General features: G+C 54.0%; 1 protein-coding gene and 1 non-coding gene across 6 annotated transcripts in view; both read left to right on the top strand.

The window, feature by feature from the left end:
• Positions 1–5,212, top strand: part of Elfn2 (extracellular leucine rich repeat and fibronectin type III domain containing 2) — a 48,792-nt gene extending 43,580 nt beyond the window's left edge. For all 5 annotated transcript variants that reach the window (XM_051159930.1, XM_051159931.1, XM_051159934.1 and 2 more), the window contains exon 2: positions 194–5,212. In XM_051159930.1, the coding sequence (XP_051015887.1) occupies positions 582–3,044 (2,463 nt within the window). In that variant the 5' untranslated portion in view covers positions 194–581 and the 3' untranslated portion in view covers positions 3,045–5,212. The remainder of the gene's footprint in view (positions 1–193) is intronic.
• A 3,301-nt stretch (positions 5,213–8,513) lies between these two features.
• Positions 8,514–8,588, top strand: Trnaa-agc (transfer RNA alanine (anticodon AGC)). Its single transcript has one exon. It is a non-coding gene; the product is annotated as a tRNA-Ala (tRNA).
• The last annotated feature ends 9,061 nt before the right edge of the window (positions 8,589–17,649 follow it).

Below are 17,649 nucleotides of genomic sequence, written 5' to 3'. Positions count from 1 at the left end.
CTCTCTTCCTTGCCTTCCTACCCCTAGCCCTCCCTTGCTTTAAGGAAGCAGGGGTCCTGGGATCCTTGCTGGTATCGCGTCCCTGGTTCTAAAAGGGTACACAAGAGGGACGGTGTGGCCTGTGCTGAATCCTGAAGGGGTGGGTCTGGGCCCTCACACTGATCTGTCATCCTTTCTCGATGCCACCTTTCAGGAACAGATGGGCTCCTTCCTGTCTCCGTCTTGCTCACCATCCCTCAGCGCTGCACTCTTGGCTCCTGTGGGAACTGCCTGAAGATCTGAGCCTGGGAATCCAAGGGGAAGGAGGAGGAAGAAGGGGAAGAGGAAGTGTGAACACCTGCATACCTTTCCAGCAGGAACTTGGAGTCACCACACACCCAGTGCCTGCTTGTAGCCCTTGTGAACTGCAGGTGCCAGCAGCGTCCATCTTGCCCAGGGCCCCTGTGCCGGAGGTTATTCCCAAGATGGTGGCAGCTCCGGGAAGGACTGTGCCACCAGCCCGAGCCTCTGGCTTCTAGATCCTTCTGTGCTTCTGGCCCTTCACCCCCCAGTGGGGCCTGTTAGGGGCTGAAGCCTGGGCCATGCTGCGCCTGGGGCTGTGCGCGGCAGCGCTGTTGTGCGTGTGCCAGCCGGGTGCTGTGCACGCTGACTGCTGGCTCATCGAGGGGGACAAGGGCTATGTGTGGCTGGCTATCTGCAGCCAGAACCAGCCACCATATGAGACCATCCCCCAGCACATTAATAGCACTGTGCATGACCTGCGGCTCAACGAAAACAAGCTCAAGGCTGTACTCTATTCCTCGCTCAGTCGCTTCGGGAACCTTACAGACCTCAACCTCACCAAGAATGAGATTTCCTATATCGAGGACGGTGCCTTCCTGGGCCAGACGAGCCTGCAGGTCCTGCAGCTGGGCTACAACCGGCTCAGCAACCTGACTGAGGGCATGCTGCGCGGCATGAGCCGCCTGCAGTTCCTCTTTGTCCAGCACAACCTCATCGAGGTGGTGACACCGGCCGCCTTCTCTGAGTGCCCCAGCCTCATCAGCATCGACCTGTCCTCCAACCGCCTCAGCCGTCTTGATGGCGCCACTTTTGCCAGCCTCGCCAGCCTGATGGTGTGTGAGCTGGCCGGCAACCCCTTCAACTGTGAGTGTGACCTCTTTGGCTTCCTGGCCTGGCTTGTGGTCTTCAACAATGTCACAAAGAACTATGACCGTCTGCAGTGTGAGTCACCGAGGGAGTTTGCTGGTTACCCGCTGCTCGTGCCCCGACCTTACCACAGCCTCAATGCCATTACCGTCCTGCAGGCCAAGTGCCGCAATGGCTCGATGCCTGCTCGGCCTGTGAGTCACCCCACACCCTATTCCACGGATACCCAGAGGGAGCCTGATGAGAATTCCGGCTTCAATCCTGATGAGATCCTCTCGGTGGAGCCACCGGCCTCGTCTACCACGGATGCATCTGCAGGACCAGCCATCAAGCTGCACCAAGTCACCTTCACCTCGGCCACCTTGGTTGTCATCATCCCTCACCCTTACAGCAAGATGTACGTGCTGGTCCAGTACAACAACAGTTACTTCTCTGATGTCATGACGCTCAAGAACAAGAAAGAGATCGTGACGCTGGACAAGCTGCGGTCGCACACCGAGTACACCTTCTGTGTCACCTCGCTGCGCAACAGCCGCCGCTTCAACCACACCTGTCTGACCTTCACCACTCGGGACCCTGTGCCTGGGGACCTGGCCCCCAGCACCTCCACCACCACGCACTACATCATGACCATCCTGGGCTGTCTGTTCGGCATGGTCATTGTGCTGGGGGCTGTCTACTACTGCCTGCGCAAGCGGCGCATGCGAGAGGAGAAGCAAAAGTCTGTCAATGTTAAGAAGACTATCTTAGAGATGCGTTATGGCGCTGATGTGGATGCCGGTTCAATTGTGCACGCTGCACAGAAGCTGGGCGAGCCCCCTGTACTGCCTGTGGCCCGCATGTCTTCTATTCCCTCTATCATTGGGGAGAAGTTGCCCGCTTCTAAGGGGATGGAGGCTGGGCTAGATACACCCAAGGTGGCTACCAAAGGCAACTATATTGAGGTGCGTACCGGTGCTGCAGGGGACAGCCTGGCCCGGCCTGAGGATGATCTCCCGGACATCGAAAACGGCCAGGGCTCAGCTGCCGAGATCTCTACCATTGCCAAGGAAGTGGACAAGGTCAACCAGATCATTAACAATTGCATCGATGCACTCAAGCTGGACTCGGCCTCTTTCCTAGGAGGTGGCAGTGGTGGTGGGGACTCTGATTTGGCTTTCGAGTGCCAGTCCCTCCCAGCAGCTACTGCTGCCTCTTCAGCTGCCACTCCTGGGGCGCTAGAGCGGCCCAGCTTTCTGTCGCCCCCCTACAAGGAGAGCTCCCACCATCCGCTGCAGCGCCAGCTGAGTGCTGATGCTGCCGTGACCCGGAAGACCTGCAGTGTGTCATCTAGTGGCTCCATCAAAAGCGCCAAGGTCTTTAGCCTGGACGTGCCCGACCACCCAACCACCACGGGACTGGCCAAGGGCGACTCCAAGTACATCGAGAAAGGCAGCCCCCTGAACAGCCCACTGGACCGGCTTCCACTGGTGCCCACGGGCAGCAGTGGTAGCAGTGGTGGGGGTGGTGGCATTCACCATCTGGAGGTGAAGCCAGCCTACCACTGCAGTGAGCACCGGCACAGCTTCCCAGCTCTCTATTACGAGGAGGGTGCCGACAGCCTGAGCCAGCGTGTGTCCTTCCTCAAGCCACTGACCCGCTCCAAGCGTGACTCCACCTATTCGCAGCTCTCCCCTAGACATTACTACTCAGGGTATTCCTCCAGCCCTGAGTACTCGTCCGAGAGCACACATAAGATCTGGGAGCGCTTCCGACCCTACAAGAAACACCATCGTGAGGAGGTATACATGGCTGCTGGCCATGCCCTGCGTAAGAAGGTCCAGTTCGCCAAGGATGAGGACCTGCATGACATCCTTGATTACTGGAAGGGGGTCTCAGCCCAGCAGAAGCTGTGACCCTCTCCTCCCCCACCGGTGAGGTGACGGGGAGGGCAGGGGCACTCGGGGGAAGGGCGCCCCCCCAGGGTGGCCGGGAGGCGGGGGACAGGCCAAGGAGTCCGGGCCGAGGGGCCCGGGCCTAGGAGTGGACGTACACACACACCCCCACACACGCACCCACACACACACTTGACCACCACCTGACTGTGAAGCAACCAACACCCAACAATAACGGACAGGAAAACAAGCATTTTCCTTAAAGTTTACAACCTGCTACCGAAACCAGTTGTTTCTACTGTGCTGCCCAAGGGACTCGCTGGGCTGGGGAAAGAGGCCAGAGAGGGTGTGGGGCCTGGGACTCAGATGGGTTTGGAGGCAAAAGAGATTGGGGTAGAAGCAAACCATGGCCCTCTTGTTCAGGAAGGGTATCCTCCAAGCTGGGGGACATTTCCCTTGGAGACTGGGCAACATGTGGACATTGGGCATCCTCTCCTCCCACCTTATGGATGGTTCAGAGAGAGGAAAAGAAGCCCCAGGGGTCTCACCCAAAAGGTTACAGCTCTGTCTCCCAGCTTCCTGGCCCAGTGCTGGCCCCGCCTCCAGCTGCTCCTCTGGGCCCCGCCCCCTCCACCCACTACCCTTTCCAAAGTTGTGGTCTCAGGGGTCTAGGGACTGAAGCAGGCAGGTGCTTTTCTTCTCTAGAAAGTCCATGGGCACCCACAAGGTGAAAAGCTATGGTTCCTAGCCCTGGATGGCCGGGAGTGACAAATGTCCTGCTGACCAGAGAGAAGCAGAGGCAAAGGGTGCCACCAGCCCCCTTCAAGTGTCTTCCAAGTAGCCCTGGGGAGCTGCCTGGGGGTGGGGTGGTGGGTAGGCCTGCTCCCCACTGGTATCTCAGGTGCAGGCCCCCATGCCACAGCCCCTAGTTTCTCTGGGTCTCCGGGACCCCTACCTACCATAGAGAGCCAACAGTGAATGGCAAGGCCTGGGGCCAGTGTGGAGATGATTCCTCCCCACTTGCCTGGCACCTGCTGTGTGCAGCATCTTGGCCTGCCCAGGAAAGGATATGCCTCACCCCACCCTGTCTCACCCCCTGGCTAGAGGGGCTCCCATGTTTCCATGGAAATGGCCACAGTCCTCTTTCTGACCCACTCCCAAACACCAATCAAAGCACAAACAGTGAGGTGCCCCTTTAATGCCCTGGTCAGGGAGCAGGCCAGGTTCCTGGCCCCTCCCCTTCCCTAGCTAGTCTGTTGCCACGGCAACCCAGCGCCTGGCAGTTGGTGCCCAGAGCGACCAACTGACCAACCGTTGGGCTCTGGAGTTCTCTCAGTGTGGGTGGCAGCAGAGGGTGGTAAAGGAGGCCTGGCTAGACAGCAGCTTTCTCAAGAGCCAGTAGCTTCCGGGACAAACTCTGGAGGCTGTTCTGGAGTCCTGGGACTAGGATAAGGCATTGTCCTTTGCCTTGGAGCTGGCAGTGAGCCTGTGGGGCATTAGGATAGCTGTCTTGGGCAGTTGTGCCCCCCTGCCATTATGCTCTTTCACTTCTCATTGAGATATGGAGAAGCCTTCTCGGCTCTGCCCCAAGCCTTCCAGAGACCCCTCACTCCTGTCACTCCTTTGGGCTTCTTGTGACGGGGAAGTGTGACTGTGGAGTGAGGGGGTGGCATCTCACTTGACCTGTGAGGGCTCTGACCAGGAAAGCTAGGGCTATCCTTGGGGGTGGGGTACAGGGAAGGAGTGGGGTGGGGAGACTTGACGGAATGTCTCTATCACATCGACTTTGGGGTGGGCTGAGCCCAGGGCTCACTCAGGGGTGACATTTGAAAAAAAAAGAAGAAGAAGAAAAACAGACTGGCCAACCTGGATATGAAGAGCAGAGCTCCCCCAGCCTCAAACCTGCCCTCACCCCACCCTACACCCACCACCCTGAGAACCAACAGGCAGGCCAAGAGAGGCCGGGGACGTGAGCAAGCAGACCCCTGTTATCTTTGCATGATGATTTTACTGTATTTTTCTGAGCAAACATCTGTCGTGTATGTGCCAGTTTGTCCAGAGTCCCCAACCCCCACCCCCAACTCCCTCCATGTGATCCGAGCAGCTCTTGAAACCCAGGGAAAGGCCGCTCTGCAGAAGACTGCAAAACAGGTGCCACCAACGTAGCCCTGCCCATACCCTCCTGCCATCTCTCCCATACTATTCCCAGTTGTCCTCTCCCCTCCTCTCCACCACGGAAGGCAGTGTGGTGTTCTCAAGGCCACATTCTTCGTGGAAGGGGCTATGGGAGGATTCTTATACCTGTTCCCATTTGGAAATTAAGCGCGGGAGGGGGGAGGCGGGGCCTCTGAACAGGCACCTGCCTGGCGCCTCAGCCAGCTACATGGCATGGAGGAGAACTGTTATATACTAACTACAGAAGACCAAGAGCTTGGGGCTTCATGGAGAGGCTTGGGGCCCTGCAGGAGGGAAGTGCCAGGCCCAAGGAGAGTTCCCACAGTGGCCTGGGCTCTGCCCCCACTTTATGGTCGTCATCCCTGGCTGAAGATAGCTTAATAAGACCCCAGATGCAGCCGGGCATGTCGGCGCACGCCATCGATCCCAGCACTTGCGAGGCAGAGGCAGGCAGATCTCTGTGAGTTCCAGGCCAGCCTTTTCTACAAAGAGAGTTCCAGAACAGCCAGGGCGATTCCACAGAGAGACCCTGTCTCAAAAAACAAACAGCCAAAGCAACCCCACCCCCCCACCCCTGCCACCAAAAAAACAAAACTCAACCTCATATGCCAGTTTAGGAGGACACTAAAGAGAGAGGGTCCATTTTGACAGTGGGACCCAGGTCACAGGGATCTTTGAGACAGAGGAAGGGGTCCAAGGCATAGGTACCTCCAATTAGGCCATCCCCGAGTTGCTTTGGCTAGTCCTCCAGGATAGGCCTTCGACGTTTCCCTCTGGCATGTCCTATGTACTATCTAGGATGCCTTGCCCCTGGGAAGGAGCGAAACAGTCGCAAAAGACAAAATGAATACTTACTTTCCGGAACCAGGTGAAGACTCTGGCTTTATAATAGCAGTGAGGTCTAGGCTGAGGCATGATTAGGGCCACAGGGAGAGGTGGAACCCAGGGCCTTAGTGCAATCATCTGGGGGACATGTAGGTAGGAGGTCACAACTGAGTGTCCCTGTCCTGGTGGAGAATAGGCCACGAAGTTTCCCTTATGGGAGCATGTGGCCCTTTTGAAATATCAGGCTTAAGTTAGGTGTGGGGTGGGGGGGAGAGGCTTAGCCTTAGTCAGGGAGCCTGGACCAGCTTCTTACTTCTGAGGAAGAGCACAGAGCCGGAAGTTCTGGGCCACCTAGGCAAGGCTGTGGAGGGGCCTATCTTAGGGAGGTGGCCAGGGGGAAGCCCACTTAGGAAGACTTGGGCAGTGCAGGGGAGGCAGTCAGTGACGCTGGTGATGTCTGGGCCTGACCCATGGCCCTCCTCCACGCTCCTGCTTAGAAGTCACGTGTGCCCGCACTCCAGAAAATTTAAGGAGTTGAAGTGGGCAGAAACACAGGGGAAAGGGCAAACTTCTAGATAGGCCCAGAGGTGGGGTCAGACAGGAACCGAGGTGACAACCTTCCCAAACCTCCCCACTTCATGGGGGTCCGAAAGGTCGAGGCTTCCTAGTAGTGACAGGTCCCGGCAGAGAGGGGACAGAGTGATGGGGTAGGGGACCAGACAATCTCCTTTCCCTCCAAGAAGGCAGGCAACAGAGCTCTGTGTGGCAAGAAGTGCCAGTGTTTTGAAAATGAACTAGGAGGGAGAGGCCACTGAACCGGCTAGATGTCCCCAAGCCTCTCTTCAAGCGACCCTATCACTCTGCCCCAGCAGGTCCTGACATGGCTGGCTGGGGACCTCTTCTCCAGGGTGTGGATGGGTGGGGAAAGGTATAGCAGGTATGGGATGTCCAGCTACCCGTAGGGTGATACCACCCGTTTGATGTTTGCCACTCTTCACAAGGCTTGCTCTTGTGATACCTTGAGCCCCAGGACAGGGGACCTTATCCTAGTCCCCATGCTCATGTCACATGCCTGGTACCTTCCACGACCTACATCCGCCTCTAAGAACCAGTATCTTACCCCAGTAGCCTCAGTGCCCCTCTAGATGCCAGCTGCCCTTGCTGGACAGCAGGGAGAATAGAGGTGTCCATGGAGGTGGCTTCCTTTTCCTCCCCTCTCTCTTCTGCCAGTCAAGCACAGGGCTGGGGTGGAGGCCCACTCAATGATGGCTGCCTCTCCTCCCTGATTCCCACATCCTGCCCCCACCCCCTCCTCAGGAGCTGCCAGTCCCCAGCGGCACGTCAGCCTGGCACCTGGTTTGAGCCCTGCGGAGCTGGGCTTGTGGGGCCCTGGACTCTGAACCTGTGACCCCCTCGCTGTGTGCGGAACTCGCCTCCTCCTGGGGGGCCTTGGAACCCATCCTTTTCTTCTTTTAGGGGGTAACTTCATTTATTTCTCCTCCCTCCATTTGCCTCTCCCTCCAACTTTCCTGTTTTAAACCGAATGGCACGAAATCGTTTTCCTCACCTTGGAGATTCCTGTATGGAGAGAACCAATTTCTATATTTGCAATAAATTTCTTATTTAAAACAACGGGGCTGAGGTCTCCATTGACTGCATCTCCACTGTCTCCAGTTCCCACCGTCCCTTCTCCCCTCCTCTTCTCTTGGCTAACAAGCTGAATGGGTAGTGTCACCACACAATGCCTAAGCAGGGAGGGTCGGGGCACTCGTCCATTTCCAACACCCCCCCTCATGATGAGAAGGTGGAAGCCACGCAGCCCTGTGGCCTGGTGTCTTTATCTGTGGTTCTGGCCTCATCCTAAGCTGCATAACCCTGGGGAGGCACATGGGCCTCCCCTGCTCCTCAGGAGAAAAATTGCCCCAGTCAGTGGTCATGGAACCTGACTTGTCCCAGGCCACTTCCCCTGCTCTGTCAGAGTGGGACACCTAGGCTGCTTCTGCCCCTAGGGGCCCTGGTGTGGGCACCCATTCCCGGACCCCGATCATTCCTATTCTGTGTCCTTTACCAGCCGCTACCCTTTCCAAACAGCTGTGGACCATCCCTGCCTTGAAGAACCAAGACTTCCTATGGGTTCCAGTGACCAGGCAGGATGTGGGTCACCATGCTAGGCTGGGCCTCAACCTTCACTGTCAAACCTTGGCCTGAGGTTTGAGGCCAGAGTAACCACTGGGGTACCCCCACCCCACTTGGCCTGGATCTTTGAAGTGGGCTGCCAGGACTGAGCCTAGTCTCTGTGAGGGATGACACATGGCAGGGTTGCTAGTGGCAGTGGGATGACCGTCCAAAATTGCCGCCTGGAGTCAGAGACATTCCTCTCAGAGACTTCCCCTTGGGTGAAGCCCAGACTCCTGATGTCACTGCAGAAAAGACCATGAGGGCGTGTCAGTACAAGGCAGAGCTGGAGTTTATTAAGAAGAGCTTTAAGGGCCGGGGGTGTGGCTCAGTTGGTAGAGTGCTTGCCTAGCATGCGGGAAGCCCTGGGTTCAATCCCCAGCACCAGGTGTAAATAACGCACGCTTGTAATCCCAGCCCTCTGGAGGTGGAGGCCTTGGCAGGAAGTTCAAGGCCAGCCTGGGATCAATGAGGTCTTGTCTCAAAAAACAAAACAAAACAAAGTTTTAGTATAAATATGAGTGGGGGTGTTGAGGAAGCTTCTGGCGAATGGCCCACTTAAAGTGTTAATAAGAGGCACAGCTACGGTTGGTGAGTTCTGGAGTTACATTGTTCAAGGGGTTTCTAAGGACCTTTCTTCCCTTAGTAAATGAGCCCCCGCCCCCGCCCCAGCTTCTGAGGTACACTGTACAAGACAGTGAGCTGATGTGAAGAAACCATAGGTCACAAGGGTCAAGGGAACCCTTACCACACCAGGTCACAAGAAAGCCGAGACACACGCCTTGTGACGTCACTTGTGTGAGCTTCAAGCTATTGAGGCTCATCTCCAAGGCTCCAGAGCTGTAGGCCTCAAGCATGACTCAGTGCTGGTTGATAGTGTTCTGTGTGTGGGGCTTGCCTGCATCTATGTCTGTGCACCACGTGCGTGCCCGTTCTAGTGTCTTTACTTGAAGTTTCTATGAAGTGAACATTTTTTTCCTTAGTGGGAAATCTTCACAGTAACTTTTAATTGTGTCAAAATTCCTCTCTCAGCTGGTGAGAGACCTCACTGAATAGGTGAGGGGACCCTCTCTCTCTTTGGGGTATCACCATAATCTATCCCAACTCTCCCTCCTGGCCCAGGGCTTGATTCCTGTTGGTCCCTCTAAGCAACTGCACACAGCTTGGTTAAGACATCCTTAGGTGGCAATGGTAGACCTCGGTCTGACCATCTCTGCCTCCTGGCCCTTGAGATGCCGGAGACTTCCCAAAGTCCATGGTCCTGGGGACTGCCCCCTGGGGCCCAAAGGCTCTGTCCTTCAGGAAAGGGCCTGGCATTTTGCTCTAACACAAGAGCTTTGTGGGTGACCTACCAGTTCACAGGTTCTTCAAATCCTTCCTCACTGTGGAGTCCAGCTGGAACCTGGCCCTCTTCTATGGTTTTACTGGAGAATTCCAGGCCTTGCTTCCCTACCCTCCTTCCTTATACACAGCTCCCCAAGGCCGACCCTTGTAGATAGTACCTAGCCCCTCACAGGCACTTTAACTACAGAAAGGTGATCCCAAGCCAAACATTTGCTAATGAGAAATATTTTGGAGTCTCTACCCCTCCCTTTCTTCCTCTGGCTCACTTCCACTCATATGTCCTTGGGCCTGGCATTTCAGAAGAGGGTGCTCTATTTTACCTGTCTTGCTAACCCCTGCAACACCTAAGGGGCCCAGGCTTGTTCCTATGGCCCGACCACTAGGAGAGGCCTGGACCTAGACCTCTTTATCCTTTCTGAGGCCCAATCAGAAAGGGGCCCCTGGGGAGGGGACCAGTGGTGGTCTCCTCAGCACCGAATTGGCCAGTCCACATTCTTGCTCAGCTGCATCCGCATACCCTATCTTGGGCTCCTATAAAACAGACTGTGGTGACCCGTCTTTGGTCCTCAGGGAGCCTGCCAGGGCTCACACAAGGATGCGCGTTTAACAGTGACAGCAAACACAGAGGCACAAGATGCTGTGGCTTGTCAGTATCCTCAATGTCCTTGTCCTCAGTGTCCTGGCCTTCAGTTTCCTTCTGAACTTCTTCAGCAGTCTCCCCTCCCCCGTGGGTTCTTTTGTTGGGACTTTTCCCTCCTTTCACTTGCATTTGCATATAGGGTTTACAGCCTGACCCCTGACCTAGCTGGACATGACAGTGGGAATTCCCCTGTTCTGATGCAGACAGCAAACTCCTCCAGGCAATTTTGGCATGAGATGGTCCAGAAGAGACAAGGTGGTGGATGGTATGGCTGGGCAGCAAACACTCAGGCAGGGACATGTCCCCTCAGTCCATCCTGAGTGTCCCCCCCCCCACTGACGCCAGGATCACGGCTGCCATGGGGAGCTGAGTGTGGGCATCGGGCATGGACTCCTGTGCTGGGGTATGGCCACACTGTAGGTCTTTTTTCTTTTTCTTTACTCTTCTCTCATACAATACAGCTTGAACACAGCTCCCCTCCCCACCCCTCCTAGTTGTCCCCCCATCACTCCCCCAGATCCACTACTCCTCCATTTCTCTTCAGAAAAGAGCAGGCCTCTCAGGGATATCAACCGAACATGGCATAACAAGATGCAATATGACGTCACAAATCCTGAAACCAAGGTTGAACGAGACACCCCAGTAGGAGGAAAAGGGTCCTACAAGCAGGCAAAAGGACACCCTCACTCCCACAACTAGGAGTCTCACAAACACTCCAAGCTCAACAACCTCAGCATGTATGCAGAGGGCCTAGTGCAGACCCACACAGGCTCCCGTGATGGCCTCTTCAGTCTCTGTGAGCCCCTCTGATGCCTGCTTAGTTGATTCTGTGGGCCGTATTCTCCTATCCCACTCGCAAGATGTGCTTGGGGAATGATGGCTCGGCTTGTGGGAGCGGCAACCAATGATTGGTCTAACTCGAGGCCCAAGTTCAAGAGGGAACCCATGCTTGGCACTACCTAGATGGCTAGGACCCAAAAACTGAATGGCTTAGAGACCTAGGGTAGAACCACAGTGTAGGTCTTTCAAAAGCCACCTGATCTACAGACAAGAAACTCTAACCCTGGGTCCTATGAGGAGTGCAGCGGGTTCTGTCTAGCTTTTGAGATTTCTTTGGGGCAATACCTCCTGCCTTTCAGCTCTGTTGTGTTGTGAGATGGGGGAAGGGAGACAACACAAGGTCAGAGGTTGCTTCCTTGAGATAGGCCACCTCATCTGACCCCAAGGCTTTTCTTGTTCTTCTATATAATTTTTCTGACATCCCTTCAGTGCGGGTGGCCTTACAGACCGTGCCAATCTGGAGGCCAGCAGCAAGCAGAGGAATGCTAGTCTGTGACCGTCCTGTGTCTTAGATTCTACACCTTGTTGTCTCGATCTGCTTAAAACATTTTGTTATTTCTAAGATAAATTTTTAGGATAAATTCTTCATCCAAAGTTTAGAAGAATGAGACAAAACACACACACACACACACAAAACCTCACTAGGGTTTGGGAGGGCTATCTTGGCTTCTAGACAGCAGCAGAGGGAGATGGGTGGCTTCTTCACTCTGTTTACAATGCATCCCAGACATGGCACCATGATCCTGAGATGGGACAAGGAGGCAGGACTGAGTCTCCTGGGTTGAGCATGGCCCTCACCCAGGCTGTGTACACAAGAAGGGATTGCATGGGCCCAATCCCACCCCAGCTTCTCACCGTAACACCAACAGGCATGTTCCCAGCGCCTCCACATGTGCCTGGTCTTGAACGACCAGGGACTGGAGGATGATCTCTCAGTTGGCCTCAGGCCCACATCCAGGGTCTGTCCTCCCGAGGATGGCCTGTGCCCACCTGCGTGGCTATCCTCTGTAGGTGGAATGACTCAGAGCAGCTGCACAGAGAGCTGAAGACAGAACTTAGGGGGCTGTGTGCATGCATGCATACTTGCGTGTGTGTGTGTGTGTGTGTGTGTGTGTGTGTGTGTGTGTGTGTGTGTGCAATTGCATGTCCCCTAAGTTGTGGGATGTGCTGGGGGAGCAGAAAAGGGGAATGCTGTGGACTTTGGAACAGGGTTTACTTTTCTCTGGCGACTGCACCAGGGAGTCGGCCAACTTGACCTTGAGGCCTGTCCGAAGCCGATGAGGTGTGTTTACCAAGAGACAGGGGTGGCTAAAATAGGTTGTTAGCTTGATTTCTGACTTCTCAATATTTACCGCCATGATGTGCAGCCACCTTGGGACTAGACCTGGGTTGAGGAGACTTAAGATGACGTGGGTGGCCCACACATTGGAAGAGGCTATGACCATAGGGTTGGGGGGAGGGGTGAGCAGTGGGAAGCCTTGATTGGAAGTCCCCTGGCCTGTGGTGCGCCTTCCCTCTGCCTTTCCCAGTTGGATAAAGGGTATGCCCTTCTGTTGCTGTTAGGCAGTTACACAGCTCTGTGGCTTTCTGAGACAAGACTTCACCTTGTTCTGTGTGCTGTCCAGGCACCCATCCTAGCTAACCTCTGGCATGGAGAAGCCTAAAGGAAACATGCAGGACCTCTGCCCTGGGATTAGTATTTCTGTGGTCGCATACTTCAAGATTGGTGCCTAGAGCCTGGAGCCTGGAGCCCCAGCAGACATCAGGGCCTCTTGCTGCCCAGACTGTTGAGAATGCCATTGGGAAGCACAGCCTAGTCTCCAGGAATTGAGGGATAAGGTGTTGCTGACCTCTCTGTTGTAGCACATCTGGGGCACAGCAAGATTCAGGACACCTTTTGGCCCAGGCCTCTTCTATTCTATTGTTCCCCTGCATCCACCCCAGTCTGCCACCTCCACTGTCACCCTGGTCTCCCAGCCTCTCTGGTCTAAAGACCTTGCTGGGGCTACACCCTAAGGATAGAAGCTCCTCCACTCAGGCCCAATGCTGATTGCTCGGAGGGCTCGATTTGCAATGAGGATCCTGAAGTGCAGGGGCCTGTGCTGGCAGCTATTGGGCTCCCAGCAGGGTCTCAAGGGCTCTCTACCCTTTGGTTCTTCCCCAGGGACCCTGGGCTCAGCCATGCTGGCTAATGACACAAGGAGAGTGCTGGCTTTCCTGACTTTGGCTACACTAGACCTCCTCAAACCTGACTGCCCCTCCTGTACCCAACCACATAAGCAGATGGTACCAACCACTAGGCTACAGCCCAAGGCAGAGCCACCAGGATGACATGCAAAGGGAAATGTCAGGGTTGGGACTGCCCATCAGATCTCCAGAGCCTCTGTTTGCACATCTGTGAAATGGAGCCAGCTATGTCCTCTGGCCAAGCTGCAGTGTGGAGCTGAAGACCTGAGAGCCAAGGCTCCTGTCCCTAGGCACAGCCCATCAGGCAGCTCCAGAAAGCTGGCTGAAGGCACTGCCCACAGGAGCGTTATCCTGGCTTGTCGAAAAGAAGTGGACGCCACAAAAGAATGCATGAAAGCAATACAGGGAGACAGATAGGGGGTTCTGCTGCCTGGGCAGGGAGGTGTCCCAGAAGGACAGCCCTGATCCCAGCCTGTCCTCTCTGAGCCCAGTGGACTTCTCTTCCTCCTCCTGTGTGTCTCAGGCCTGTAGTCCTACTGTTTGCTTTCACCACAGGCGTGCCAGCTGCATGCAGCTGATATTCAGATACAGTAGTTAAAGAAAAGCACAAGGCACTCGGATGCCACTGCTTGGTTTTCTGTTCCTTAAGTCCCTGGGCCTTAAGTGCCACCCATAGGCTGACAGCTCTCAGGTCACCAGACCAGAGTGGTCTTCAGCCTCCTGGTGGCTGTCTAGCTATCCCATCAGAAGCTCCAGCAGTGGTTCAGGGTCACCCTTGTCTTTGCTTTTGTTCCCCAAATCTTACGCTGCAGCACCTCCCAGAAGAACAACCTAAGGTCCAACTGATCTCTTTAGGAACCTTTGGGCCCAGGGTAGAGCCACATACCCTTTTCCTAGGTGGTTGTGGCAGTTCCCCAACGGTCTTCTGGGCCATCCCGAGCACTAAGTCAGTCTCCGCAAGCCAGTGAGCACTACTGGGCATGGCATGGCTTTACTCTTCATCTGTTTGTCTTCATAGCCTCTGGGTACTTGCTCTTCTCCCAGGGGGCATTCCCTGAACCTCTTGTTTCTCCCTGTACATCCCAGCAACACACAGAGCATTTGTAGGCCAACCTCTACCTGGTGGTGATTGGCTTAGGGCTGCCTCTAGTATGTTCCTTGAAATGCAGGAACTCATAGCCTTTGCTGTAGTGGTCTCCGGGAGGCCCCTGACTTGCTGGCATGGCTAAGGGAGAACAATAAAACGAAGCCAAGGGTGGCATAACAGTATCTCTTGGAACTCACTTAGTGGCCCTTGTGTTCTATCGCCATGCCATTAACATTTCATTTCTACTCCTGAAGACAGTGGAAGACTGAGGCTCCATGCTGGGGCCCAGAGTGACAGACTATCTCTAGGTCTGATGCAGCCACAGATCATATCAATAGAAGCGTGGGTTTCAAATGGGGGAGGGGAGAGGGTCTGTGTTCTTCTGAGATGTCCAGACACTACCTGGAGTGCCTTCCCAGGAGGGAAGTTGACTCCCAGGAGAACAATGCCCTTTTAAGGGACCGGGAAGCCCTGGTGCATGAAGGATTCATGAAAAAGATGGGAACCATTTGGCCCAGCTCGGAGGAGACTCAAGGAGACCTCACTGGTCTTTGAAGTTACTTGTGAGTTTGCTGACTGGAGCAATGAGTGCTCATGTGTGTGACACTGTGGCCACAAGGGTGTAGGTGACAGGATAAGAGGTAGCATGCTGACCAAGGAGGATGACCGTGTGAGCCAGTAGGCCTGTTTTTCCTAAGGGTACTTGGCTGGAGCCCAGAGATGCTGGCCTTGACCTTGAGTCAGCCAGGGAATGGAAGTCTGAGCTCTGAGTGCCCAACGGGGTCTGGAGAACGCCGGGGAAGGGTAGCCCGACTCAGTCCACACAAAGGACACATAGACACATAGGTCCTGAGTTGAGCTGCCACTGTGTTCCCACCTATGTGACACAGTCCTTGCTTAGAGCCAAGGACTGTCTTCATAGGTTGCTGAGGGAAGTAGAGGGTTCTCCAGGAGAAGTGTGTCTGAAATGCGGAGGACACTGTGTAAGAGGAAGAGGGAAGGGCAAGAAAAGAATTCTTAGGCAAAGATAAAAATGGCCAAGAGACCCATGCAAACATGTTCCTACACTGGGGCAGAGGTCTTCACACACGTCTCTCCAGCATCTACTTTTTCATCATAGGAAAAACTTCTGATTTTTGTTGGCCAATTGGTCACCTAGAATAAAGGCAATTTCTAGCCTCCAATCTAGGTGAGGCCCTGTGTCCAAGTTCTTTGATCAATGGAAAGCTTCCGGAAGCCTTCTTTAAGGGCTAGTAGATAGAATATTTTCTTTTTCTTTGTCCCTTCTTTCTTCTCATGACTAGAAGATAAGGCATAATGGTTGGATTCTTAGCAGCTACGTTGGATGGGAGGAGACAGGAGCAGAACTGGCTCAGAGCAAAGCAACAAGATAACTGTCTGGGTGACTGACACAGTGAAGCCAGCACTCTCACCCTCCAGCTTTTCCCTGAGAATACATTTCTGGCCAGACATGGCGTCTCAGGCCTGTGATCCCAATACTCTAGAGGCCAAGGCCGGAAGGTTGCCAAAAGTTTGTGGCTAGCATGGCCTACAGTGTAAGACCATGTCTCAAGAGGAGAGAGAGAGAGAGAGAGAGAGAGAGAGAGAGAGAGAGAGAGAGAGACTGTGTCTTAGTTGTTTCCTTGTATATGTGACTCAGTAGCTGACCAGAAACAACTTAAGAAAGGAAGAGTTTGTTCTGGTGCACAGTTGGAAAATAGAGTTCACTACAGTGGGAAACATATGCCTGCAGGAAGGCGAGGCACCTATTGGTCTCATTGTATCCACAGTCAGGAAGAAGAGAGCTATGAATGGTTACTGTTCCATTGGGTGTATGAAGTCCAGGACAAAGCCAGTGGAATGTACTGCCACATTTCAGACCTGCTCCTCCTAAGTCATTTAACTCCCATCTAGAAACTCCCTCACAGAACGCCCCCCCCCCCCATTCTAAAAGTCCCATCAAGGTGACAAGGTTAGCCTTCACAGATTCACTCATTCCTTGTCAACCTGACAAAATCTCCCATCCTCTGTCTTTATAAGGCCATGGCCTAATACAAGATGCATTCAATAAAATGTTCTATAGCCTTTAACAGTTACAACATTGTTTAAAAGACCAAGGTCCAGGTCTCATCTGGCACTTGGGACAGTCTTTCATTTTTGAGATTTTTAAGTACAAGTTGCACATATCTACTATACAATGGCACAAAATGCATAGTTCCATTCCAAAAGGTGTGAATGAGGCATGGCAAGGAATAGTTAGATAAAAGTTAGACCAAAGCCCAGCAGGGAAAAATATCACGTGTTTCCATGTCCAGCATCTGAGACTCATGGAGTCATCTGGGCTGCGAAGGGCTTGAGTAAGGCCTGCTTCTTCAGCTCTGCTGCTTAAACAAACATGCCTTCTCTCGCGGGCTAGCACCACTCTACAACCGCAGTTGCCCTCGGTGGATGTCTCATGGTCCTGGCAACTCCAACATCCTACAATCTTCATTACCACTTGGGCTTTACCTTTGCAGCTTCATGCAGTGGCTTCTCAGGCTTTCCATGCGGGAACTCTGACATCCTGCCACACATTGCCTGAGTGACTTTCTGGAACTGTGGTGCAAGATTCCATGACGCCCTCAATCTTGCATCTTTCATGACTGTAAAACAGGTGTGTGGACTATCCTGCCATGTTCTAAGGCCTGTTTAGGATGGAGACTTGGATTCCTTGAACCAGTACCAGCTGTATCAGCTTGCGCGTGCCAACCTTGGGGAAACATGCCCCTTGCTGTTGAGGAGCAGAAAAGCCCCTCCCTACCCCTAGCTGTGTTCTCACCTCATTCTTTTTCTTTTTTGTACTGAATTTTCATTGTCACAAGACAGAACCTTTGATGTGTGGAGTTTTGCCCTTGGCACCTTTCCTGTTGCCCAGTGCAGTGCAGCAGCACCAGGTTTTTAATGATGCTAGCCTCCTTAGCAATTACAGATACTTTGTCATTTGCTCTCCCCTTTTTGAAAGTGTAAATTTGGGTACCCATTTTTCCCTCTGCAGCCCTTTTCTCTGTCACTGTGAACCTAGATGAGAGCAGTGAGCAGAATCCATGTCCCAGCCTGTGTGTTCTCCTGTCAGCATGACCTCTGCCAAAGGAATCGATTTCCCACTCCACCTCCACCTAAGATGGAGACAATGGTATGCCTTCTAGTAGATGAGGTAGAGAAGAAGTGACTCTGGGAATGAGGTCTGTGGAGCCATTCCAGGTAGGTACAGCTTAGAGACACAGTGGAAGCAAGTTCTGGTCTGAGGGATCTCTGTTCCAAGTAAGGGAGACCTGAATACTTGGTTAGTTCCTGCCGGTGGGCTGGGTCCTATA

Source organism: Acomys russatus, chromosome 17 (assembly GCF_903995435.1).
Source record: "Acomys russatus chromosome 17, mAcoRus1.1, whole genome shotgun sequence".
NCBI lineage: Eukaryota > Metazoa > Chordata > Mammalia > Rodentia > Muridae > Acomys > Acomys russatus.
This window is presented reverse-complemented; position numbering and strand designations above follow the sequence as displayed.